This window comes from Lytechinus variegatus, chromosome 1, assembly GCF_018143015.1.
Source record: "Lytechinus variegatus isolate NC3 chromosome 1, Lvar_3.0, whole genome shotgun sequence".
NCBI lineage: Eukaryota > Metazoa > Echinodermata > Echinoidea > Temnopleuroida > Toxopneustidae > Lytechinus > Lytechinus variegatus.
Window position 1 is genome coordinate 87,822,004 of NC_054740.1, and position 27,379 is coordinate 87,849,382.

The 27,379-nt window shown below is 35.6% G+C and overlaps 2 protein-coding genes across 3 annotated transcripts; both read left to right on the forward strand.

Annotated features, from left to right (window-relative positions):
• Nucleotides 1-1,448: 1,448 nt before the first annotated feature.
• Nucleotides 1,449-5,887, forward strand: LOC121426930 (carbohydrate sulfotransferase 11-like). The gene is made up of 4 exons (XM_041623344.1): nucleotides 1,449-2,188; nucleotides 3,069-3,183; nucleotides 3,717-3,907; nucleotides 4,638-5,887. The coding sequence occupies exons 2-4, from the start codon at nucleotides 3,075-3,077 to the stop codon at nucleotides 5,529-5,531; spliced, it is 1,194 nt and encodes a 397-aa protein (XP_041479278.1). The 5' UTR covers nucleotides 1,449-2,188; nucleotides 3,069-3,074; the 3' UTR covers nucleotides 5,532-5,887.
• A 4,764-nt stretch (nucleotides 5,888-10,651) lies between these two features.
• On the forward strand, nucleotides 10,652-22,547 carry LOC121426936. 2 transcript variants are annotated; one of them, XM_041623363.1, is made up of 5 exons: nucleotides 10,652-11,013; nucleotides 15,800-16,217; nucleotides 17,010-17,066; nucleotides 19,845-19,976; nucleotides 20,888-22,547. In XM_041623363.1, the coding sequence occupies exons 2-5, from the start codon at nucleotides 15,807-15,809 to the stop codon at nucleotides 21,005-21,007; spliced, it is 720 nt and encodes a 239-aa protein (XP_041479297.1). In that variant the 5' UTR covers nucleotides 10,652-11,013; nucleotides 15,800-15,806; the 3' UTR covers nucleotides 21,008-22,547. The 2 variants fall into 2 exon arrangements, with proteins under 2 accessions (XP_041479297.1, XP_041479291.1); XM_041623357.1 differs by lacking the exon at nucleotides 10,652-11,013 and having other exon boundaries at nucleotides 15,329-16,217.
• The last annotated feature ends 4,832 nt before the right edge of the window (nucleotides 22,548-27,379 follow it).

Here is a 27,379-nt window from a genome sequence, read left to right on the forward strand (position 1 = left end):
AAAACCCTCTAGTCATGAATATCACTTGGATAAAAGAAGCTACTTTTTCAGGGCTTGCCGACTGACTGAGTTTTATGAACTAGACCAACATACTTTCAAAGTTATGATGGCAATTAAACAGATACCCCCAATCGACCAAAGTTCATTGACCCTAAATGACCTGTGACCTTGATCATGTGACCTGAAACTTGCACAGGATGTTCAGTGATACTTGATTACTATTATGTCCAAGTTTCATGAATCAGATCCAAAAACTTAAAGTTTTGATTGTAATTCAACAGATACCCCCGAATCGGCCAAAGTTCATTGACCCTAAATGACCTTTGACCTTGGTCATGTGACGTGAAACTCTAGCAGGATATTTGATGATACTTGATTAACCTTATGTCCAGGTTTAATAAACTAGGTCCATATATTTTCTAAGTTATGATGACATTTCAAAAACTTAACCTCAGGTTAAGATTTTGATGTTGATTCCCCCAACATGGTCTAAGTTCACCGACCCTAAATGACCTTTGACCTTGGCAATGTGACGTGAAACTCTAGCAGGATGTTTGATAATACTTGATTAACCTTATGGCCAAGTTTCATGAACTAGGTCCATATAGTACTTTCTAAGTTATGATGTCATTTCAAAAACTTAACCTCAGGTTAAGATTTGATGTTGACGCCGCCGCCGCCGTCGCCGTCGGAAAAGCGGCGCCTAATGTCTACACTCTGCTATGCAGGCGAGACAAAAATGCCCAAAAGAAATGCCCAATGTTGGTTGGACAAATTACCCTCTAATTGGAGCACTTTTACCTAATGTTTTTTTTTTAGAGTGAATTAGGATACCTGCTTGATTGAGACGTGTCCTCGTCATATCTAACCTGCAGCCCGTAGTTGGCAAGGAAGTCAATTCTGCACCTTCTTGTGTTCCCATGAACAGATGACGTCACCACCAATGGAACCTAGGACTGGTAAAGACACACCATTCTTATGAATATCTTTAAAACATAAGCTATTTTTTTTTAAACAATAATAACAATATTTCAATAAGTTACTGTATTTTATGATGTGAAGGACATAAAAGTGATATTTGTTTTATTGGACTACTTTTCAAGTTCCGATTTTCCAGAAAATAATTCGTTTGATTCGGGGCCATTCATAATGCAAATAATGCAATGTAGCTTTCTCAAAACCCAAAGTGCTCAAATTTTCTTTCTAAGACAATCAAAATGCGATTCACTGTCTCCATTTTGCTTAATTTTCTATGAACTTGGCCTATAGGCAAATGATAGGCGTACTTGTCTTTTCTTTATAATTCTTTGTTGTCTTTCTTTTTTCCCTTTTCCCCCTTTCCTTTTTTCCTATAGTATTTTCATTTTCACATATTTTCTACCCCTCACGAACACTTTATATTCTTTCTAGTATTTCCTAATTACATTTTGAAATAATCTGCCTGGGATGTGTGTTGGTGTGTTAATGAATAAATGAGATATGGTAAACAAACTGGAACCGCGAAAAACGGTTTAGTTTCCGATTAGTCTTTGATGTAAGTTATATGACTATATTGACTCAAATGAATTTCATCATAATTAAATCCACATCTAACACTATATTCTTTTTTAAGTCGCTAAACATTAAATGCAATCGCCAACTGTTGTACATGTGTTTTTTTACCACGGAATCACCCAATATGCTTGCGCTCGAGGGATGCAAATACATCCTGGTCAATGGTGATTGCATAACATCAATGGGAACGTCAATAGTATTTCCATAACAATGGGAAGCCTTATTGACGATGATATTGGATCAGACTAGCCTGCTGAAGACACACAGTCCGATCTTCTTTCTTATCTGTATTGTTACTCTACTCAAGGCGCTGGACTTAGTCCTTCGTATCAACACAGGTATTCGACGGGGGCCAATGCTTTATGGGTGTAAGGATGGAGAAAGAACGCAATAAATAATCAATATCTCCTTCTATATATGAGTATATTTTGTCTTCATGTACTGCGTGTAGCATTATGGCATTTTAAAGTGTCGTTCATAACTCCTTGAAGTAATCTTGGTCCCGCTATATTGTCATCAGTTCTCCATCCTTTTCAAGAAGGAATCATTCATGGAGCTTTACAGATAGTGATGTTATATTAATGTTCACCTGTTAGACTATAGACGTGGATTCTCCAGATTGAACACCAGCCAGGTATGTCAGGATTCCAGGTCTATAACTCTATATAATACTGATTGAACTTATGCATGATGGAGAGTTCCTTTTGCGACAGCCACCGAACTTGTGGAAAAATATAGGATTAAGGTTACAGTGGTTGTCGCAAAATGATTTCTTTCCCTAGAATGATCCATTATTCATATCAAACATTAAAATGTTATGTATATATAGTTTTGTGGATTACAGGCCTACTTAACGAATGTCTATAGATTAGTGTACATGTATAGGCCTACTATATCAAATCGAATGTCAAAACCAATTCAACTCATGATTTATGATTAAAAAAAAAAATTAAAACTACATTATTCCTACACTGCAGGGACACAATTTTGATACTGGGCCCATGATGTGCCCATTTCGTTTAAAAAGAGCACCATATATTTTTTTGTAATAACTACTCTTGAAAACAGATAGCCTTTTCTACCAAATAAAAGATAAATAAAAGGCTACTACATTGTCGGGGCACACTGTCATGAATGAATTTATAGAGTACGTGTCCACCAAAATGAATAGAAAAAAATTATTAGATTTGAAAAGAGAAATAAAACAATCCGAAGCAGTTTTAGTAAAATTTTAATATCGTTTTTAAAATCGTTGGTGAAATCCCCAATAACCATATTTATTAGAAATGTATATGCCAATATTTATAACGCTTTGTATACTTTAGTGACATGCAGCTCTTAGTCAAGTTTACCAAGAAAGTGCGATATACCAATTTGACCCGAGAATAATATTTTTTTAAGTACTGTAGCTTGATGATCAAAATCAACTAATCATCCATTAACAAAGACACTTAATTATGGAAGGGGTTCGGTAATAGTAACGAACTGAAATTTAATATTCATCTTATTTATAGGGCCTAATGAAGATGATACGGGGAAGGTTTATGCGTCGATGGGGTGTGGTAACTCTCATCATGGTTTGCTTTGTCTACATGGCAGTATACCTTTCAACAACCCAGACATTTGATGGTAATGTACAAATGTTTTTCTTTGCTCTGTTATCACACAGCAATCGAACTTCTTCCAGAATTCTATGGTTATCTCTTCCCTTGAAATATACTAGTAATTAGTTCCTGGAGCGGATCATGTATTTCTGAATGGGGGAGGCACAACATTTTCCTTACAAGTGTGTATCTAAAAACTTCCAGAGGATGCACTATTGCTGCGTGTTCGATTTTGGAGGTGGGAGGGATGGGTGGGTTGCATGTGCCCCTTCGCCTTCTGGATTTGATCACTTTTAATTATGATTATCACACTGACTATTTGCATGTCTTCTTATAATTGATATTTAGTATCATTTTTATCATAAATCCTCAATTTTATGATAATATTTTTATTGAGTTCTGTAAAATGCACACACGTCCATATCCAAACTATTATTTATGCTTTGTTAGCTTTACGACAGTAGATCATGGGTTTATAATTATGTTGCCTTTTGTAATATTTTGATTCAATTATGATTGAAGAGTACATTGTTAATATACTTTTCCGTTTGTTTTCAGTAAGCATCAGCTTGGAAAAACCACACAAAAACATCCCACCTCCGTTTCCATGGGAACATCCTGACAACGCTCAAGCAGATGGAGCAGCAGGACTATTTTCTAATCGGGCAATTCGTGAGCATCATGACTCTCTTCAAAATCTCACCGAGAAGCCAAAGGCGGAGGTCGTTGATCAGAAATCTGAAAAAGATGTAATGATTTACTTCTTTATTTAGTGTTTCGTTTTTATCTTTATGCAAATTATCAACATTTGATCTGTATTGCAGAGGATTTTATGTCCGCGTATCAGTTTTTACTTCTTTTTTTAAATAACACCTTGATATCGATAAACCTTTTCAGACAGTCAAGTCTGACACGTCTAATGCTGTATGTATCATCCGTGAAGTATACCGAAGTATTCAAAGAGCATCTTGACGAAAATTATATCCTCATGTCGACTGAGCTAACTTCTGAAAGATACTAGTCATCGTGGTAACATTATATATTTTTAATGGTTAAGACGACTTGGTGAGATAATTTACGTTTGCATATTACCATGTAAAACCTTTTAGAAGTTGATTTGGCAGGCACTGAATGTCACCATGTCGGCAGAATTGGAAAGTTTTGACGGTAACGGTACTAATATTGATATGCTCTGTCTTTTTTCCCCTCAACTGGACCATGCAATGATGATAAATCATTTTACGATCATCCTATATGCGCCATTATGAATATTACTTTTAAATCAGATTGAAAGTTTTAATCTGATTTTTCAAAAGAAATAGTGTTCTGCTTTCCATTAAGAGAAGTTGAGATTTTAAAATGGAAACAATGTCTACATTTAATGTTTTCGATCATTGGTTTTTGCCTTTTTTATTTATGCAGAAGATTTGTTCATAATCGCATTCACCTGGTTTCTCTTTCTATCTTATCTCGTTTCAGGACAATGAGATGAATGAAGAAGCGAATGAAAATAATAACACCATAGATCAGTTCATGTCAATACAAAGTGAAATCAACAGATTGAGAGGAGAGATGACAGATCAAAGCTGTGCCAAGTATCCTGAATTGAGTCGAGGCGCCATCACAGACAATACATATCGCCATATATACGTTAATGACAAACATAAACTTCTTTATTGTTTCGTCCCTAAAGTTGGTTGTAGCAATTGGAAGAGGGTGATGATGATTCTGAATGGGAGCAAGAAAAAGTTAAGTGAGATTTCATCTGATGAAGTCCACTTTAACAACGGCATGAAACGCCTTGCTGGATTCACACCCCGAGATCGACAACAGAAATTGGAAACATACAAGAAGTTCATTTATGTGCGCAACCCATTCGTGCGTTTGCTATCAGCATTCAACAATAAATATGGGAATATTATTCAGTACCGAAAGGATAAATACTTCCAGGGTTTTGCAAAAACCATCATGAAACAATTCAGACCACATGCAACATCGAGAGAGCTAAGAACGGGTGAAAACATAACTTGGACAGAATTTGTAAAATTTTTGACGCAACCCAAGCGGCCATTCTTTGACGACCATTGGGAAGAAATGTTCAAAATATGTGCACCGTGTAAGATTAAATACGATTACGTAGGCAATCTAGAAACGGTCGCAGATGACGCAAAATACATGCTAACCGATTTGCAGTTAGACTCGTTTGTTGAATATCCGTCAAAAAGTAATAGTCACCCCACGAACAGCACTGAAACGTTTGAAAAAGCCTTCCGGATCTTGCCAAAGGACAATTTACAGAAACTGTGGAAGATTTATGAAAAGGATTTTGAAATATTCGGCTTCCCGAAACCGAAATTCATCGAAGAACTTTGAACTGAAAAAAGGAGATAAAAAAGATGTATTCATGGTATGAAACTTAAATCGATAGCTTTGGTGATAATGATGTAATTTCCTGCGTTGTGCTCTTCGTTACCAATATACTAGTGTACGTATAGGAGCCTTGGAACATGTCAATTAAAATACGCATATAATCTTCATCGGAAAAAGGAACGTTCATGACGCCACACAAACTTTTGGGGACAGAATTTACAAAAGTACCATTTTCGCATGTGGGTTGTATCAAGAGCATCAATTGTAGAAAGGGTGCCCAGAAATCGGTAAATGACATCCTATTTTTAACTCTTATTCACATTTGATGCAAAACCACAAAATTCATCATATCTCACAATGGAAATGTGATTTTCAATAACATGTTCTGTGAAGAAAATGAACTTATTGATCTGATAAAGATAGAAAAAAAAGTATCGCCTTGGCTATCGCATACTGCACTGTTCACGTTTTTCACAATTAAAATGCTGATTTACATATATGCATAAATTACTGTTCATGTACGTGAATTAAAATTTTTATGCATGGTTTAATACAATTACTTTAAAGGTATTTGAACTGACAAAGAAGATGCAAAAGCACAAAATTCATCATATCTCACAATAGAAAAAAAATAACAGCCCAATTTTAGGAGGAAGCATCAAATGTATATAGGATTTCATCAAGTATTCGACAAAGATTTGACTATCAAAATGCTAATTCATGCACAATTATGTACTGACTATTATGCAAATAAAAAGGGATAATTCATTTGCACATTCATCACTTTTGAATGGAATCACAATTTTGATTAAACTTCTTTAAAATTGGTGACTGAGAATCTTCTCAAAATTTTGAAATCTACGCAAATTATATCAAAATTATGCCCACATGTACATGTAACAGAGGCGTCGATCCTGGGGGGGGGGGGGCGATCGCCCCACCAATGAAAATATTGGGGGGGCAAACGTATCATTTTGCCCCCCCAATAATTCCGGATATGCATTAAAAAAACAAGATTGTAATGTTCAGCAAGCGAGATGGTGATACAAAACTCGTTCTTTATTTAAAATCGTGCTCAAAATGTCCGCTTTTCAGATTGGAATATACAAATTTTCAGCTCGCGCTTCGCGCTCGCATCATTTCTGTAGCGAAAACCCATATACTTTTCATGATTAAATAGGTGAATGTAAATGTCCCATTTTCAGTTCTAAGCCTCAAAAGAACTCCTGCTTTGATTTGCAATCATCTTTTCTTGGATATATATCTTGTTCTTCATCAAAAACGTCCATTAAACTGTCATTTTCTTCAGATCGAAATATCAAAATTTTCAGCTCGCGCTTTGCGCTCGCATCTATTGTTCTTTTAGATACAAATCTTAATCATTGGTACCATAAATGCTTAGAAAATCAAGTTTTCAGGTCAGAATATAAAGAAATTTCAGCTCACTCTCGGCACTTGTACTATCTGTGTAGTGAGATATGTATTCTCCTCATGAATTATTACAAACAGTCTAAAACAATGAGGCACGCTTTTCGTGTCAGTATACAAAAAAAAATCAGCTCGCGCTTCGCGCTTGCATTAATTTGTTGGTGAGATACGTGTCTGTGTCTCATGAGTCATATATGTATATATATATATATATATTATGTGTGTGTGTGTGTGTGTGTGGGTGGGTGTTTTGTACGATCGAGCGCCTTTGGAACGTTGATGATTTTGCCCCCCAATCTGAAAAATGGATCGACGCCCGCCTGCATGTAAATGCAAGAAACACACATAATTCAACAAAACAAATTTTGTTTTGCTCGTGTATCTTTTTCGATGGAGCATTAACAGGAGATAGCTTGCCAAAATGTCATGGATTGGCCCTTTTTTAAAAAGCTAATACATGTAATATATTTATGCAGGAAACACAAAATTCACCGTATCTCAACATAGGACAATGATTAAACCCCAATTTTTGCATGTACGTCATTTCCAGTCAATGCGTCAATGGCAAAAAGGATTCCATGAAATTGTGGAGGTTAATGAAAATGCAAAACGTATACAAAATAACTTGCAAGTCAACTGTTTTCAAACACAAATTCATGGGATATAGCATTAAAAATGCTAATGTCTTCGTCACTTTGAATAAAGCATTTGCTCTAGACAGGATTCGATGAAACTGATGACTGGGACTCGTTTTTAGTTTAAATTTATGCATTTTTTTAAACATTACATGCACATGTATACCAATCATGGAATTATATTAGAACAATTTGGTCATACTTATCAACACCACATATTGAAGTAGTATTCAGTGTAACCAATCTCTACAACATGGTGTTTGGAAGTTCTCTTTCCCCAAAGCCAACATAGAGGGCACATGACTTCCACTCTCTAATCGGCGCCAATTTAAAGTTCCATGAGCCTAATTACAACAGGAAGGCTAAAGATATTCGTTCGACCCAACTCTGGGTCTGTCGATTTTTTTTTTCAATTTGATATCGCTAATTCACAAAAGTGTATGAACATGATTGAGAATCTAACACTGATTCTAGAAATGGTAACTACTGAACTTCCTTGACTTTGGAAATATTTTTGGACTGGCGGCAGAATAGGGCTATTTTACTGTTTCACTTGATAAATTTGATCCCATCATATATCTTCATAAATGGCGATTTATTTTTAAAATGAGCTGGCTACAATACCCTTCTCTCAGATATGGAATGTCAGATATATCCAGTGGTAGTAAACATTCGAACAAACTAATTTCACGTTTATTTTTTAATGTTTCTTTCATACGTGTCATTTTAACACACAAGTCTATGGGGAATGTTTTACCCGTATGTGACACCTTAAGATGAGTGGATTGGTGCTGATTATAGAGAGTGGAAGTCATGTGCCCTCTATGCTAGCTTTGAGAAAGAGAACTTCCAAACACCTAGGTGAGCAAGTGTTCTGGTTTCTGCTTCCACGTGACCATTATGTATGACCCGTTCTCATTAAAAAAAAAAACTTTGGTAGCAGAAATTATGACTTCTTCTATAGCAGAGGTTATACTTAGTGTTAGCGAGATCCAAAGGGTTCTTCAACTCATCCTGTCCATGGGACATCTGATAAGTTTTCTTGTTCTAGAAAGCTAGCTTAACTGGTTTTCTATACCGCTGGAATGCAGGGTACATGCTAATCATCTGCTCATTTGAATAAATAAGCATAGTTTTGCATGGAAATGTGATTTTTAATAACATGTTCTGTGAAGAAAATGAACTTATTGATCTGATAAAGATAGCAAAAAAAAGTATCGCCTTGGCTATCGCATACTGCACTGTTCACGTTTTTCACAATTAAAATGCTGATTTACATATATGCATAAATTACTGTTCATGTACGTGAATTAAAATTTTTATGCATGGTTTAATACAATTACTTTAAAGGTATTTGAACTGACAAAGAAGATGCAAAAAACAAACAAACACGAAAACCCTGTTTTGAGATTGTTACATTGTTATTTACATTGAAATATTGATTTATACGTAAATAACTAGTAATTTACATATAATGGCATATTTCTGCTTGAAGATTTGATTTTCAATATTATTTCCTGTAAGAAATCTCTGACAGAGATATACAAAAGGCTTTACCTTTTTATATATACCACATTGTTTATCACACTGATATATTGATTCATGCATAAATTACTAGTATTTTATATAAATTGGTATATTTCTGCATGAAGATTTTATTTTCAATATATTGTTCTGTTAGGAATTTGAAGGTTAATTGATCTGGCAGAGATATACAAAACGTTTCATCACTTTTAAAGCATTTTATATTTTTTTATCCCATTGGAATACCGCTTCATGCATGCCAATGTATCAGCACAATTTTGTATGAAAATGAATAAATGATGAAAAAAAAAACAATACCCCATTATTTTTTATTAATGTTTTGTTTTACGTGAGCCCTCTGAATATTTACTCTGTGACGGCAACTCAATATTAGAAGCTCATAAATCTTCATCTTTTCCCAGTAGATATCAGGGAGGTTATCAGGAGAAAGGTTATCCTGCTGGAAATTCGTGGTTTCTATTCAGACCAATTATATTTTGTTCCCAAATCAAGTATTGGTAGATCCTTCATGGATCTACCAAGGATGCATAGTCACACGTTACTTTTCTTTTCAAAATCTGTATTCATTTCGAGTTATGGTAAATCCCACCCCCTCCAAAAAAAATGTATGTCACTATTCACTGTTATTTCAAAGACAAGTTCTGCAATCACCCTTTTTAAAGTAAAATAAAAAAAAAACATTTCCCAGATAGAGTGTATAGCTAAAGAAGATTTAAAGCTTTTAAAAGAATTAATGGTTGGACAAAGATTCAATGGCCTTATTTTTTTCTTCAGTTTAGTATCACGTTAGATGATACTCCGAGTCTAGTTCACATTTTTGACTGGTTATGTTAAAGATCAAATTCCCTCCGGTAAAAAGTGGATATGAATGAAATGATTTGAAATATATTTGTTGTAGACTTGCACTTGTCAACTGAAAACTAGGGTAGCAATTAGAATAGAGAACCACAAAAACAGAAGACTGTCTGAAGAGATATACTTTAACTTAACTTAAAACAATCAGTACAATGTATCGGGCCCGATGTGAAAAATAGTGTAAGATACAGCGATATTAATGAATGGATGGGGGTGTTAAATTACCAAAAAAAAATGATGTGCCTTGTGCCGTTATGGGGGAGGGGGCTGTATTTTGTTGGAGTTTTCGTTTTTCCGAATTGAAAGTGGAAATGATGGGTGTGACTGGAAATGATACACTCTTAAAATGTTGGGCAACATATACGGTCCACACATAAAAAAGTTAAAAAACTATCCGACTCTGGGTAGTATTCAACCAATACTGTGTATAATTTTCACCCAAAGCGCACATTATTGGTTTAAAACTACCCAGAAGTATGTTGCCCAACATTTTAAAGATTGTACTAACAAAAATCTATCACTATTTTAAAATGTATTACAAAACATATGAATGGTGACAACTGGATGAAAACGATATAAGTGCTTTAGGCAAGGCTATTTGCTACGAGATGCAAGACAAGAGAATGTGGGGGTTATTCTTTCTTCACCTTTCTGCCACAACTCTCTTCTCGTTATCTGGAAGAGCGGTCGTTGATCAAGATCCACTTCAATATTCAGTCTTTAACTGTCTTGAAAATGAATAGGAGGTTTGGCTTTCATTGCTTTCTTCGAAATTGGATCAGGTTCACTTTGTTGTAGTCACCATCTTCAAACATTCATTACAAACTTAGAAACTGGGGAAGGAGAAGCTTTACCATAAATGCAACCGGACATTGCATCGCCGCATACCTATAATACTTTACAGTAGGCTCCTGTAGCGTTGGCAACCAGCTCTCCGTTTTTTTCTTTGGTGGTTCGAAGTGGATTTTATCATCACTGTCAACCTCCGTCTTGCCCCAGTAGGTCAAAGTTCATCACATCTGGTATGTATCACACGACTGGAATGTTATAATTTTTGATTGGTCATGAAAGACAGTAATTTTCGATGTTTACTTCTGTGTAACCTGCATAAATTAGGTCGATTCATTTGTACAGTTAAAGTATTATCATATTTTAATACGCCATAATGAAAAAACAATAAAGAATTCTGAATCAAAGTATCTAACCTACTTTTTATCCTGTGACGTCCATCAGCCTATTATACCCTCTGAAGTTTGAAGGAACAGCGAGCTTATACGTATGTAATTATTGTAATAATTTACTTATGAATATTTTCGCATTGCCAAATTTCTCTGGCATCCTTCTTTGTCATTTAGGCTTACATATATCTTAAAAAATGCATTATGACTTGTGATAGCTCCTCAGCTCATAGGAGTGGAATCGAAAAGGCAGTGACATCATCAACATCATCAAAAGCAGCATTATCACCTGTATTATCATCATGTGATTATCATTCATACCATCATCATCATCAACACTGTCGTCGTCGTTATCATCGTCGTTGCAATTGATATCATATAGTATTACTATACTATTGCTATATTTATTAATTTTGCCATCATTGAAATCGATGTTATTACTGCTGCTATTACTATCGTGTCGTTTTATTTCGAAGTGAGACTAGCTTTTACGTTTGACAAAAGTGATCAAAAGTTATATCCATGATCAAACAATAGATGAATACCCATTTTCTCATACGAACGTTCTTCATCTCATGTTGGCTCAAGTGTGTGCGTGCCAACTCTTTTGGGGGTTGAAGTTCACTGGTATAAACACACAAGCCGTAAAATAATGCGATCCATTCCAGATGAAGGTATTTTACTGTTTGACCTTGCTCTTGGAGGAGATGAAAAGCCCTCCACCGAAACATACTCAGAAAGTCTCAGCCCTTGTAATGACCCTTATCCGTAACCATGACAACAGGTATCCTCTTGACGAAAGTCTTGTTCACTGCGTAGTCTGAGATTCATGTGTTTTGTTATAATGATGAACGATTCTTATCTTTGTTCTTTATCTTTATTGATGCGATAATAATTTATGGATTCTTGACAATAAAGGATGCTGATTCCAAATTTGATGACGATGCCACATAAAAATTCTCGCAAATTCCGATATGGCCGCCAAAATATGCAAATTACCCATGGAAATCACAAAACTGCACATACATTGACTTTGAGATGGTTGCAATTGTGACACAGGAGTGAAATATATCTGAAAATAATTTCCTTGATAATCAGAATTGCTGCCATAGAACCCTGTAACATACTTTATTGTGTATACAATATGAATGGGAAAAAGAAATTTTCTCAAGAGCGAGCACTAAAATGTATGCGATTCTCATCTATGAGTGAAGTACTGTCTGAAAATATTATTGCTAACGAAATACGTCATTACTTATGTCACGTATGTGATAAATGCTGTATTTCGATATTCCAAATGGCTGCCATACGTCCCTAACTATATTATTAAAAATTCGATTTGGGACAAATCAATTTAACAATATTTGGCTTTGCTTAACTACAAAATGCCTGTAATTGTGGTGGTGCAACTGAGAGAGGAATATAATGTTTTGCAACATGATTTCCAACGAGATATATAATTTCTTTTGCCATATAAGTGATAAATGCTGTATAACTATTCAAAATAGCCGCCATAGGCCCTTACAGTGTCATGTGCAATGGCAATAGGGGAAACTACACTTTTTACAAGAGTGGGCATCATAAAATGCATGTATTGTGATCTATGAGTGAATTATTGTCTGAAAACATTATTTCTAACAAAACATACAATTTACTCTGATACGAAATTATAAAATTTAAAATTGCAGCCATAAGCAATAGCGATGTCATGTACAACGCGAATTGGGAAAAATAATTTTCACAATAGTGAGCTCTGTTTGAACATAAAAATGCATCTAAATACAATTTTGATGTGTGAGTTAAATGCTGAATCAAAACACGGTTTCTAATGTGATTTGTAATGTAAGTGAAAATGTCGTATTTTTAAATAGGGTTTATTATGCCAAAATGATTAAAATCCCTATGGGATGTGATAGTAGTATATGTATGTATTGGGATAAGAAAAGAAAGAAAGCCCGATATTCTGAAGACTAAAAAGTCCAGTGGTGATAGATGTAGCCTACATGAATATAGGCAATTCCAAGCAAAAGTGGACATTCTCCTAGTTTTATATGGGCTCTATTTACAATCTAAATCAGAGTTTTGGATTAATACTCATATTGAATTTAACGATTATAAATAAGGTGTACATACACATTCCCAGAAATCTTTCATGGATAAATGAGCGTCTTCTTATTGGAGAATCCGAACCGTACAAACAGTAAAACTACTTTAAATTCTTTTTTTTGATAATCTATAAGTCATCACATTGCATAAAATATAAAGAAAACAAGCAAAAATAAGTTGCAAGAAAGGTTTAAAAATTTGAATTTATTGCGCTGACAGCATTTTTGTTTCCACAAAACTAATGCCGTAAGTTTCCTATTAAATTTAAAGTTAGTGCATGCGAACAGTTAATAAAGCGTTTTGACTTGTATGATTATGAAATTGCTTTCATTCAATTTTTGGCCATTATGAAATTGCTTTCATTCAATTTTTGGCCATGTCGTCTTTTTTTATGTGAATAACCAATTTGTTGGATTTGTACATTCAAAGCAATGTAACCTGATGACCAGGATGGGTATATATCTAAATATAATGACGCGAGCGCGAAGAACGAGCTAAAAAAATTGATTTTACGACTTGAAAATTTGACACTCTAAGCACCTTTGGCAATCGCGCATGTTATTTAATTTGTTTACTTAGAAGCACAAGAGGAGGGTTAAAGGTAAACCCCTACCCCCCCTCCTTGATTCGCCATTGGGATGTCATGGCGTTCACAATATACAGCCTCCATCCTTTCCAAACGAATTCCTTTGAGGCTTTGGTTGTCAAGTTATATCCACAGTATTAGCCGGGTAGAAAGGCCCAACCCTATGAAACCGACAGCACACCTACATGTGCAAGACTACAAATACATATGATGCAGAGGCTTCGATGGGGGGGGGGGACATATCGAATTGCCCCATGTAATTTTTACAAGTTGAAAAATGTATCATACACATTTCAAAATTATGTTTAGAAAAGCAGTATAAAACCATTAAACTATTGATTAAACATACAAATATTACAATTTTTCTTTATTATAATTTGGTGTGCGAAGTGCTGGAAAAAAATGTTTGTTATTTTTTGCTTTTGTCCCCTTAATAATATATAACAATTTCAGATTATTAAGCCAAATTTAATTCTCTATGCGCTTTACAATGAAGTATGTTAAAGTACACTTATAAAAAAATGTTGGGCAACATCCAGTCCACACAGCAACTGGTTAAAATTTTATCTAACTCTGGGTAGCTTTCAACCAACACTATGTAGTGTACATCCCAAAGCACACATTGGTTTGAAACTATCCAATATCAGATAAATTTTTAACCAATCGTTGTGTGGACAGTATGTTGCCCAACATTTTTAAGATTGTAAAATGTTGGGCAACGTACTGTCCACACAACAATTGGTTAAAAAAAGTACCCAACTCTGGGTAGTTTTCAAACAATACTATATAGTTTTCACCCAAAGCGCACATTATTGCTTTAAAACTACCCAGAATTGGATAAAGTTTTAACCGATTGTTGTGCGGACAGTATGCTAACCAACATTTTTAAGAGTGTAAAACTCATTCAATCTAATCTATTTCAGTAGCTAAATTCATAACTAGAGCTGAAAACATTTATACATCTAAATAACAAATAGTATAATACTAGGAATAGGAAAGGTGGGTCTTTGGAGTACTCTTAAACTGAGAAAGGGGATATTATTAAGGCCAGATAATTAAATGCGCGGAAACACGGACCAACAACCCTGCATATACACAGAGCAGGTGTAATATAAATTATTGTATTTGGAGTGGTAAGTGAATGCTTTGTTGAAAATAATTATAGTTGACGACTATCTTTCTTCTCTATGCACATCCATAATTGCGTTAATTATAATATCGCAACGCTAATTCCCAACTTCATTGCGGTGAACATGGTGAACATGGTTTTGATTTTTCTCAGGTAATCGTGTTAAATATTATTGTACACTCATGTCGTTTTAATGATGATTGAACACACACACACACCCAGAAACATTATGACTTGTAGACCCGTATATATCACTGCAGGTATTGACAGCAGTGTATTACAACCATATGGGTCAGTTATGTAACAATGAGATTCAAATCAATGGGAATAATCGATTACGGTGTTACGTTTCAACTCTGATTTATTCATTTTCATTTACATCCCTTGCAAAGCAGTTTTCTTTCGTATAGAGTATTTTGATTTTCGCCAAGTTCACATGGTATTCGAGCGCGAATTTACTGTCATTTTTCTATTCTTGACTCGGAGCAATGTCAAAGAATATAAAAAACAGGATCATATACTGTATTACTGTAATATTTTTCCCGAGAGTTACATGTATCATGTAAACAACTATTCAATGATGCCCGTACAACATTTTCGCAATTGTGACTTTGTATAATTCTGCAATAGGGGAACGGACGTGGACGGATTAAGGGCTGGGACATACCCCCATCGACTCAAGCTCAATAATATAAGTCAAGGGTGTTGCATTATTAACGCCTCCATTGCTAACTGACGAGAAAAAAACTGTGAAAACTTGAAGATAATACCTGTCTAAAAATATTCACCATGTACCATTACGCCCACAGCCACGCCATGGCGAAGGGTCATACAGGACAAAGCAACGGAGCATGGGACACCAACGATGTCCTATTCGACCCTCTTACCATGTCACCTTCGCTATCATCGAAGAGCCACGAGTTCGAAACGACCAATCCAGACTTCGTCATACATACCAGCTCGATGAACAAGAGGTCGTGGGATCTAGGACGAGTAGCTAGAGGAGGGAAAGGATGCAGAGGGTTGTTTACCAACATGAGACAGAGACAGGAGGAGGAGGATGAGAGTCATTACTTCCCAGAATACAACTCTGGTATCACAAGGATACTCTCATTGATGCAGATTATCATGGGTGTGGTCATCATACTCATCGGTATATTTGCTTACGTTGCCAAGGCAACTATTGGGCCTATGATACCAGCCATGGACATCGGGTGTGGAGTTGTGGTAAGTGACCCCTCTCAGATAGCCGCTTTAATGAATGATTTAAAAGAACTGCTTTACAATACCATCAATATGCCACCGAGTGTTATTTAGTACACTCGAAAGAAAGTTGATAAAACAAAACAAATACAACCAATAGTAAATGATAATAAGACGACCGAAACTTTTTCTGTTCGTAGCTTGTAATTCACGTGTCACTGGAAGTATTTGAGAGGGTGGTTAACTTACTGTACCAGCTAAATGCTGAAAGTTTCATTGAAATTGAAGGTAAAAACAGAAAGTTCACCAAACAGTTGTATGCACATCCTGGTCGGTATGTAAATGAGGAAACCGATAATGTCATCCACTCACTAAATGACTAACGGAATATCTTTAGTGTGAAACAAAGTTCTGAATTCTCTCTGAAAATGAGCAATTGCCATTGTTGTAAACCAGTTGTATGTTGATGATGAGCCTCGTCATTGGTATTTCTGTCAAAAGAAAATTAAAGGGTTTTACGTAAAATGTACGAAAATTTAAAATATCACAACTGTCCTTTGTTATGTTACATTCGTCTATGTAAATCAAATTTGATAAGAATGTGATTTAGTGAGGGCCGGTAATGAGATTATCAAACATTTCTATATCATAAAAATTTACAAGAAGATTAGGTCTATAATGATTGAAATTGAGGTATATGTAAAGAAGAGCTGGGGTTTATCTATTGCCGGTTGAATTACATGAAACGAGATTGTTCGATATTGCTTGCCTTAATTTGTTGAAACCACTTGCATTGTGTAATATTTGTTACTACAGCTGTACATAACTGGAGGAGTCCTCGGAATCTTTACCAAATGTCGTGCAAAACGAATGGTAAGTACATAATAATATTGAGACACCCCCCTCCCCGCCAAGAGCCTTTCTTGATGTCTTATTCCTCATTAGCAAAATATTTTGTATGTAGCCTACATCATTTATCTTCAACCATATCATTCCTAATCGATGTTATATGTTTATGATAATGTTGAACATTTTGGAAGAGTATATAAATTTCCAATTCTTATATGCTTAAAAAGATGAAATGGACAGCTCATTCGTACTTACCATTTTCAACCTTCGTCTTATACATGCTTCTCATGTTAATGTTCTGCATACGACAGGTGTATATCATGTACCAAACCAAAAATACTTTTTTCTGACTTGAAGTGACGGATTGAGAGGTCAAAATGCCTCTTGATTAAATTTCTCCGTACAATATGGAGAAAAAAGGCCACCATTATAAGTCTACTATTCATATTCTATACTACTTTTACTTTTTATTGTACTGCTGCTTCTACTACTACTACTACTACTACTACTACTACTACTACTACTACTACTACTACTACTACTACTACTACTACTACTACTACTACTACTACTACTACTACTACTACTACTACTACTACCACCACCACTACCACTACCACCACTACTACCACTACCACCACTACTATTACTACTACTACTATATTACTACTACTACTACTACTACTACTACTACTACTACACTACTACTACTACTACTACTACTACTACTACTACTACTACTACTACTACTACTACTACTACTACTACTACTACCACTTCTACTACTACTATTACTACCACCACTACCACCACTACTACCACTTCTACTACTACTATTACTACTACTACTACTACATTACTACTACTACTACTACTACTACTACTACTACTACTACTACTACTACTGCTGCTGCTGCTGCTGCTGCTACTACTACTACTACTGCTGCTGCTGCTGCTGCTGCTGCTACTACTACTACTACTACTACTACTACTACTACTACTACTACTACCACCACTACCACCACTACTACCACTTCTACTACTACTATTACTACTACTACTACTACATTACTACTACTACTACTACTACTACTACTACTACTACTACTACTACTACTACTACACTACTACTACTACTACTACTACTACCACCACTACTACCACTACTACTACCACTACTACTACTTCTACTACTACTAATATACTACTACTACTACTACTACTACTTACTACTACTACTACACTACTACTACTACTACTACTACTACTACTACTACTACTACTACTACTACTACTACTACTACTACTACTACTACTACTACTACTACTACTACTGCTACTGCTACTGCTACTGCTACTACTACTACTACTACTACTACTACTGCTGCTGCTGCTGCTGCTGCTACTACTACTACTACTACTGCAACTTCTACTATTGCCATCTGCTGCTGCTGCTACTACTACTACTACTACTACTACTACTACTACTACTACTACTAGTACTACTACCACCACTACTACTACTACTACTACTACTACTACCTACTACTACTACTACTACTACTACTACTACTACTACTACTACACTACTACTATTACTACTACACTACTACTATTACTACTCCTCCTCCTCCTACTACTACTACTACTACTGCTACTACTACTACTACTACACTTCTACTATTTTGCTATCAGCTAAATGTAAAGAAGTACTGGCACAGAAAAGCATACCCTCAAGAGTTTGCCGAAGTCACCTCACCCTTTTGTCTAGCTTCCCTCTTTATAAAAAAAAATGTAGTTTTTTACCTCCCCCTTCATGCAAAAAGGCATTCCTACTTTGTAGTAAAGTCACTTTTATTTTTTTTAACTACTTAAAGATGTTTCGTTTATCAGCTACATGTAAAAAAACTGCAGGCACATCGACGCTACTAATTCAGGGGCTGCTGTAGTCACCCCAACGTTTTTGCCGATTTTGCCTAATTATTAGAAAATAAGTCAATTTTGAGCCACCATTGAGGCAAAAGGCGTTTCTGCTACAGAGTAAAGTCACTTTTATTTCTTTTACCACTTGGAGATGAAAGAGAAGGCCCTTTTTTTCTATCAGCTACATGTATATAAAAGAATGTTGGCAAATCGACGCCTTCTTTCTTCAGGGGCTCCAAATTTTCACATTTTCCCCATTAATTGACAAAATACGAAAAAGGGGTGGGTGACTTTGGTAGAATGATAATATAGTATGTGACAGGTCCAATGCCTACATTTCACTTTTCTCTTGAACTCTGAGATCGAGCAGGCAGAAAATGTCATATTTTGGTGTACATCAGCGTCACGTGACTAGCATATGATAGTTTCCGTACCTAGACCCTTTCATTTTAAACAATTGATACAGTCCAAACAGAATCGAATTTATAATAGTAACAATGTTCTTGTATTATAAATCTTTGCTTACTAATATTTATGATAAAGGCTAAGCTATCGTTTGAGAAAGCCAATATTTACAGTCGTATCGAGTCCGGAATGGATTTGATTTGCAATCGAGTCTGAGTGCATAGTATTCACTGGCGTCGTCTGCAACGTAAACTAAAGAGCGAATTTGACGAAAACTTTGCATTATATTTATGAAAATTATAACACTTTCCCCTATTCGGATTTTGGAGGACTTTAAGTATGGTCTTTATGGACTTCAAAGAAATGTTCTGCATTGGAATAAATTCTGTTGCAATTTTTTCCAAGTGAAAAGTTAAAATGACTGGACTAATAGTATTAAGACTAGTGTTGATGGTTCGTTTCATGGTTATATAGGTAGCAGCATTCATCTTGCTTAGCAGTTGTTCTTTTGTTTCATCCACTGTGCTTGGAGCAATTCATGCCCTGGCAGGATTTCAACCCCATTCCATCTGCGCCTACCTTCACTGTGGAAGCTCCCCTGATGAGGTAATATCTCACTCACTAGAAGAGTTAAAATATTTGAAGTATGCCTATATCTGTTTTCGTAAACCTTGTTGGTAGTTCACAATTCAATTCACATAAATAATAATTTTAATTTTAAACAAGAACATATACATGTATATGTAGGAACATGTAAAAATCAGAATTATTGTTGAATGTGGATTTTTAAAATTAATCTACACCGACAATGGTTCCTGCATGAGGCTGTTGTCAATACAGAATATGAGAATTCAAGTCATAAATGTTTTTTTCAATATCTATATCATGACCTGTATTTGTTTTGGGGGCACTCGACCAAAAAAAGTGGTAGGTGTGTGCCGCGGGCGAGACAAAAAACGGGGGCCTTGGAGCGGGATTATTGTAAAAAGGAGGGTCCTCGGAACGGGCTTCGGAACTACAATTTTGTGAATACGGGGGTCCTTGGAACGGATCGCCAGCGTGTGAGTACGTGCGTATGCACCCCTATGGAACGGGCATGCGTGCATGATGCAGCTAGCGCGGCCTCCGCCGGGTGCGCTCGCGCAGAGACGATGGTCGGACAGCGCTCGGCGCCCGCTTTTCACCAAAATTGCAGCAGATCAAGAGCGGATTTCTTTCTTCTTTTTCCTCGATAAGAAAAAAATGCTATGCCTTGGAGCGACTTTCTTTGTTTTGTTTTTTTTTCAATAAGAGAAATTGCTATGCCTTGGAACGGAAATTTGCCGGCCGGGGTATAAAAATAGGGGTCCCCTCCGCGGCACATACCCACTATGCATTATATACTGAGTGCCCCCCCCCCCGGGTATTTGTATCAATGTATTATCTTTCTTTGTGCTGTTTATGCCAGGGCTTTTGACATAAACATTTCATCTAAATATCTTGATTATTTCACTTCCCCTTTCCCTATTCCCATACAGTCATCAAGACAGGTGATGGACAGTGTAATAGCTATTCTTAGTTTCATCGAAGCCGTGTTCGCATTGGTTTCCGTCATCGTCGGCGTTCATGGCTTCTGTAAATGGCGTCATGGAAAATGAGATATGAGGCTTTCACTGTCTCGACTTCAGTCCGAGGAAATGAGATCATTGTGGCACTGTATTAGTTCTTTTAATCATACTTTTCTTTGAAATCGAATGCTCTTCAAAGTATGATAATCAATGACAATGTAGGCTTATCGGTTGAATATAGGCCTTCACCTCCTTAAGGTATAGGCCTAAGGATTTATTTCATGAGGGATTTAGCATTGGATTAAAGTGGATCAAATGCATCAACTTGCCAACAAATGTAATGTTTCTCTTTCTAACTTCATACTCGGTGAAATTTTATGCGATGTATCTCATCAAGTAGATTAGGCCTATATTACGAAATTGTATAGCAAAGTACCATGGGTGATGACAGAGTTACTATATATCTTTCATTTCATTCAGTCTTTATTCCATCTTTGTTTAAATCATATAAAAACTACATTGAAATATATAACTATACAAAGGTATCATAAACCATTATAAATTGAACATTTGAATACATTTATCACCACGAAGAATGAATAATACTTGTGAATGTTATGCAATTGGACTCTTATCCACCGCCCACTTATGTTTAACTGCGTTTTCAAGCATTTCAGAATGTACACTTTACGTGTTCTTTTTGGAAAAGGAAGTCAGGTTTAAAAACAAAAATTGTAGCAACATGAGACAGTAATCTACAACTGACGAATTAATTATTTAATTGTTGTCTCCATGATACTAGGTTAGTCTTATATAATTATGACTATTACTATGTTTTTGTAGTTCTCGTATTCATCTCATTTACATGTTACCCTCATTACCCTTGTTTTAATGTGTTCTAGTGTCATCTCTTTGTATGATAACTTGTTCTATATTTAAATTCCTGACAATGTAGTCATTCAGATGGGTTTTACTTTTTGTTTGTAAATATTAATTGAAGAGAATTATCTGAATGAGGTGATGATATGATAACAATCATCATGATCACATGTTCTTATCCTCGTATTTGTGAACTTTAGCCTGTGATGCTGCAAGAATCGAAAACAAGGTTTCTTACGGCCGTTCTTCCCAGTAAAATAAACTCACTGGAAGCAAGGTAATACTTGACAAGAGTCCCTGACGCATCACCGGCCCATTTTTCACTAATAGGTATCATAACACAATCAAGGATCGACAACCGAAGACAAAATAAAAATCGAAATGCCGTAGATGGCGTAATAGCTGGCGTGTGGCTGACCAGAGAAAGGTGTCGTTGCCAAGTGGACTAAGGCGCCGACTAGACATTTGGCAGTCCGGGGTTCGATCCACCGTAAGCAACGCATTCAATCGACAGTGCTCTTTTATCTCGCATTAAAGTAAATGGAAATGCTTTAAATGCTTTATGCATTGTTAGAAAATAGGTGTGGACTTGTGTGAAAAAAATATCGTCTTACATACGGCACTGCATATGGCCATGGAGGTCCATGATATGGCACTGACAAGATATACAAACTATAGTTACACTTCGTAATTCTGAAGATTCGTAATTCCGAAACACGTTAATTGCCTATACCCCTTCTTTAATCCGAAAAGGTAAAAGGGTTCGTTAATCCGAACATTATTTATTTTGTGGCGTTATTCCGAAGGTTCGATAATCCGAAAACGAAATAAGGTTCGATGTTCCAAAGGTTCGTTAGTCCGAAAACGAAATAAGGTTCGTTGTTCCGAAGGTTCGTTAGTCCGAAAACGAAGGTTCGTTAATCATTACGTTTTCGGACTAACGAACCTTCGGAATTACGAACCTCACTTTGTTTTCGGACTAACGAACCTTCGGAATTACAAACCTCATTTCGTTTTCGGACTTACGAACCTTCGAATATACGAACCTTCGGAATAACGAACCTTTGGAATAACGAAGCTTCGGAATTACTAATGTATGCGCAAAATATGATGTTGATTATCATTTTTATTCTGATATTGTATGACTCATACTCCATTAAAAATATTAATAAAGTTACAAAAAAATTAGTTCAAATGGATATTGTATTTACAAATACGAATAAATTCACCAGTCGACCAGCTGCATGAAGCTTGTACGAAGAGTTTAATAAGGCAACTACGCCAACTACGACGTTGCTTCGATGAAGCCTACAGTTCATCGAACATGTTGAAACCAGTAACTGTAGATATAATTCTGTGTGTTTGTGACAAAAAGGACGTTTCTCATGTCTTTATTTTCCTGAGATGCCACAGTTTGCTTTCATGGAACTTAATCTCCAAGGTTTCAAAATACAGGCCTAAGACGATAGCTTTAGAACCATTCACTTTGAGGTTCGTTCTCATATAGTGAATAACTTCTTTCGTGCATGTGTAACCTTTGACACATGGATTAATCTCTCAAAAGAATTCATATTATGATAAATAATACTTTCATCAGGGTGAATACAGTAGCAAAGCTCATTAATTCTGTAGTGTATAAAAAACATGAAATTACACATCTAGTAACTCTTTATTCCGATATGTCGAAATTCTTTTTTTTTCTTTTTTACACTTTAGGTTGTTTTTAGTATTCTCATGTATTGTTATTTATTTATTTTCTATGTGACGATTTATGGGTGACAGAGGCCTTTATAAGCATTTTGATTCGAAATGATATTCATGAAAATACATGTTATGTGGTAGTACCATATTCGTAAGAGCGAAAATAATTATCCGTCAAAGTCAATTTTGTTTAAATTATTAATGGCTCCTTACAAAAAAGTTGATGAAATATATATGGAGTTTTAATTGCAAATGCATTCTATACTAGGGAAACTATATTCAATTCAATGTTTTATTCATTCAAATTCACATAGGTTAAAAAACATTTGTACAATGCAAAAAATTAGAAATGCATGAAATGATATCGAGTAAAACGTGTCATATAAACAAAACATTGCTTTGATTAAATAGTAGAAATGAATGAATGAGAACTTGAGAAGAAAAGCACATAGTCCTTGTGGGAATAATCTATCTCCAATCAGTATTACAATGAAGAGTAACATAAAAAAGAGCACAAACATGTACTTGTTTGTGCGTGTGCGTACGATGGGTGTGCGTGATTGTATGTGTGTGCTCGAGGGGATACTAGTGTGGTAGGGTGGGTGAGGGTGTGTGTGTGTGTGTGCGTGAGTGTACTGCAGCGATAATGCAAAAACACTCCATTTCATTTGCCTCGTTAAAAAAAGCTTGCCTATAAGTGCTTCAAGCAATTAATATCCTTTGTATATTTCTTTCCATAATATGCGTTGGTTATTGATTAGTTGATTGCACTTTTATCATAATATTTGTATGAATTTTAAGAAATGAAGTATGTGAATGTATGCTTTTCCAAATGTCTGTATGGTTTTTCATGTTATCATTTTTTCATTGATCAAATTACGTTTATAATCACTTAAATGAATATTAACCTACAACAGCGTTTGAGTAATAAACGTTATTTAAATACAAACTTTGTTTGTGCGTCTGTACAATAATATCAATCACGTAAGCATACAAGGCCTATTTGTTTCATTTCCATGTATTTATATCAAAGAGTGGATTCACGAACATTGAGAAGTCCAACAGATAATGTGTTGCATAACACGTACGTCATGTATTTTTTACTTCAGTTATAGGTAGAGAAAAAATTCTTTAAATACTGAATCAAACTACATTTGCATTATTCCGATAACACATTTTTCCGTATTAGCTACCTTGAGAGATATAAATTGCTTTCAGATTCAGTCAATACAAAATTGCGTCCGATATCCAAGATTAGGTAATCTGCACATTGGCGCTAGAAAGAGATGATGGAAATTTGATTCATCACACAGCAAACACTGTGGTGTTAACCGGTGTACATAGAGGACCACCCCAGTTAGTTTACATCGGTGTTAAATTGGTGGTGTTAGTTTTACACCTATAGGTGCTAGTACAACACCTTTTGTTGTTACATTTACACTCTTTGGTGTTATGTTTAATCTCTAGGGTGTAATTTTAACACCTTAGGGTGTGGTCCTATATCAACACCAATTATTGGTGTCAGTTTTAACACCGCGGTTTTTACAGTGCACAAATTAAGATTACAGAAGAAAGAATGATATAGGCCTACATGATAAGAAGTGTTGGAGAAAGATAAAGAGGGGAAATGAGACTATCGAATGTGTATGTGCGGGTGTATATGTGTGTGGAGAGAGAGAGAGAGAGAGAGAGGGGGGGGAGATAGAAGAGAAGGGGGAGGGGGAGAGGGTTTTGGTTAAAATAGCATTTTGATTACTATGGATATCTTGAAATCGATTATTTCAGCAAACTTTACTATGCTTCGTCAGTATTCGTTTGATCAGTGATTGATTTAAAACTTAGGCTTCAATTCAGCATTTAATTTTTGTTTGCCTTTTGTGAATTTTAAGCACTATCATTGATCAACATCAACCTTCTTCAGATTAATATGGTGTCTTTAATGAATCAATTAATGACAAAGGAGGTTCTTAATTCAATGGTTCTTGATTAATGGGTGACTTGCGTAGCAATATTAATGCATTTACCCTTTTGCCAAGAAATTTGTCGGAGAAACAGATATTGATTTTAAATACATTTTTTATCATGTTTCGGTTTGTAGGATTGGATATTGTCAATTCGTCTACTGCCAACTCGTCCACTCACAACGTGGTCTAATTTCATTTAGTCTATTGCCATTCTTTCCAACATTTCGTCCAACAACCATTTGGTTCAATCATCACTTCGTCTAATCACCATTTCGTCTCATAACTAGCTGGTCTAATATCCTTTTAATTTTCATTCATTTTGCACAGTTTGACACTTAGTCCAATAGAGCCAAATAATTGGACCCACTGGTTTTAGACGGAATGGCACTAGACTAAAATTTGAAAGTAGACCATGTGGTGAGTGGACGAACTGATGTTAGACCAAATGATAGTAGACGAGTTGACGAATTGGCATTAGACGGGTTGGAAATAAACCTGTAAAGTTTGTACGATGTTTTTGTAGACAATGTTAAGCACACAACAAATGCTATGTCAATATGCAGGTGCGGCACCGTGTTATTTCGATATGGGACAAGGTGAGGTAAAGGTGACATGTTTTGTTCTCAATTCAATAACATGGTTAATCTAAAGATACAAGACCCAGATCTCTCTTTTGTCACTCAGTTTCTCATCCCTTTTTCATCACCATTTCCCATTTCCCCCTCTTTTTCACGTGGTGAGGGCCAAGTAAAAAAACATTTGGGATGTCGCCCCTGTCCACAATAGTGCCCCACCTGCCAATAAAGAATACCCATCTGCTAAATCAATGTTTTGGAATGGCAGTGATAATGCTACTATTGATAATACTATTACTGAGATAAGAATATTTTCTGCAAAGCACCAACTCTATCGATGTATAGCAGACTATCATCAATATCTAATGAGCTGATTACATGTCACATTTTCCAGTTCGTGCAAATACAGAATCCAAATATTTGCCATTATTCAATACAGAATAGACGACGCAGTCTACGTGAAGTTCAAACAAATAAGATCACGGTGCATATTGTTGACATTGGTTGCTGATATTACTTACAATGTATAAATAAAGTCTGTGCAAATAATTTAAAAACTAAAATAGAAAGCAAAAGATGTTTGCAAGTTGGAAGACTTAGAAAAGGAATTTCCATTTTTAGTAAGGCAATTTTTTCAAAGCCATTTTTTTATTTCGTTCATTTATTATTTTTCTTTAATTGGGGGGGGGGGTAGCCTTCTTGAAACCCAAGAATTTATGGATTTCTCATCTCTAGTGAAAACCATAGATATGCCAATGTTAATTATATGAGAAATAATTATCATAATACCTCTAAACTTTGAGGTTCCATAAGTAGTATACCCAATGTGATAACACATATTTATGGCATTTTCTTTAAACATGACGGCATTCATCTTTTGTAACAGTGGTTATTTTTAGGTCATAAAAATATTTGTGATTCATGGATTTCTCTGACGCTTGACGGTCAAACATTTCAGACAGGTACAAATTTGATTTTCCCACTTCAAATATCATAACGGCCTGTAAATTATTTAGGAAGTGAAGTAGTGCATGCATGAAAGGAAACCATTGCAACTTTGGACGCCATCTTCCTGAACCATTTCACCATACTCTTAGAGTGCTGTATGTTTGAACCGGTATTAGAGATGCAATTGAGGACGTTCGACATTAACACTTGATGAATATCAGAGAGTAGAATACCTTTAAGACTCCATGTTTGGAACAGTGTTGCAGGCAGCCAACAGGATTCGATGTTAAACATTTTACCGCAGTTCACATGGTTCAGGTCAGTCTCATTCCAATTTTAACGGACTAAACTAAAATGATGGTGATACAGCCTAATATTTTGTTCGCAGTGTGTAA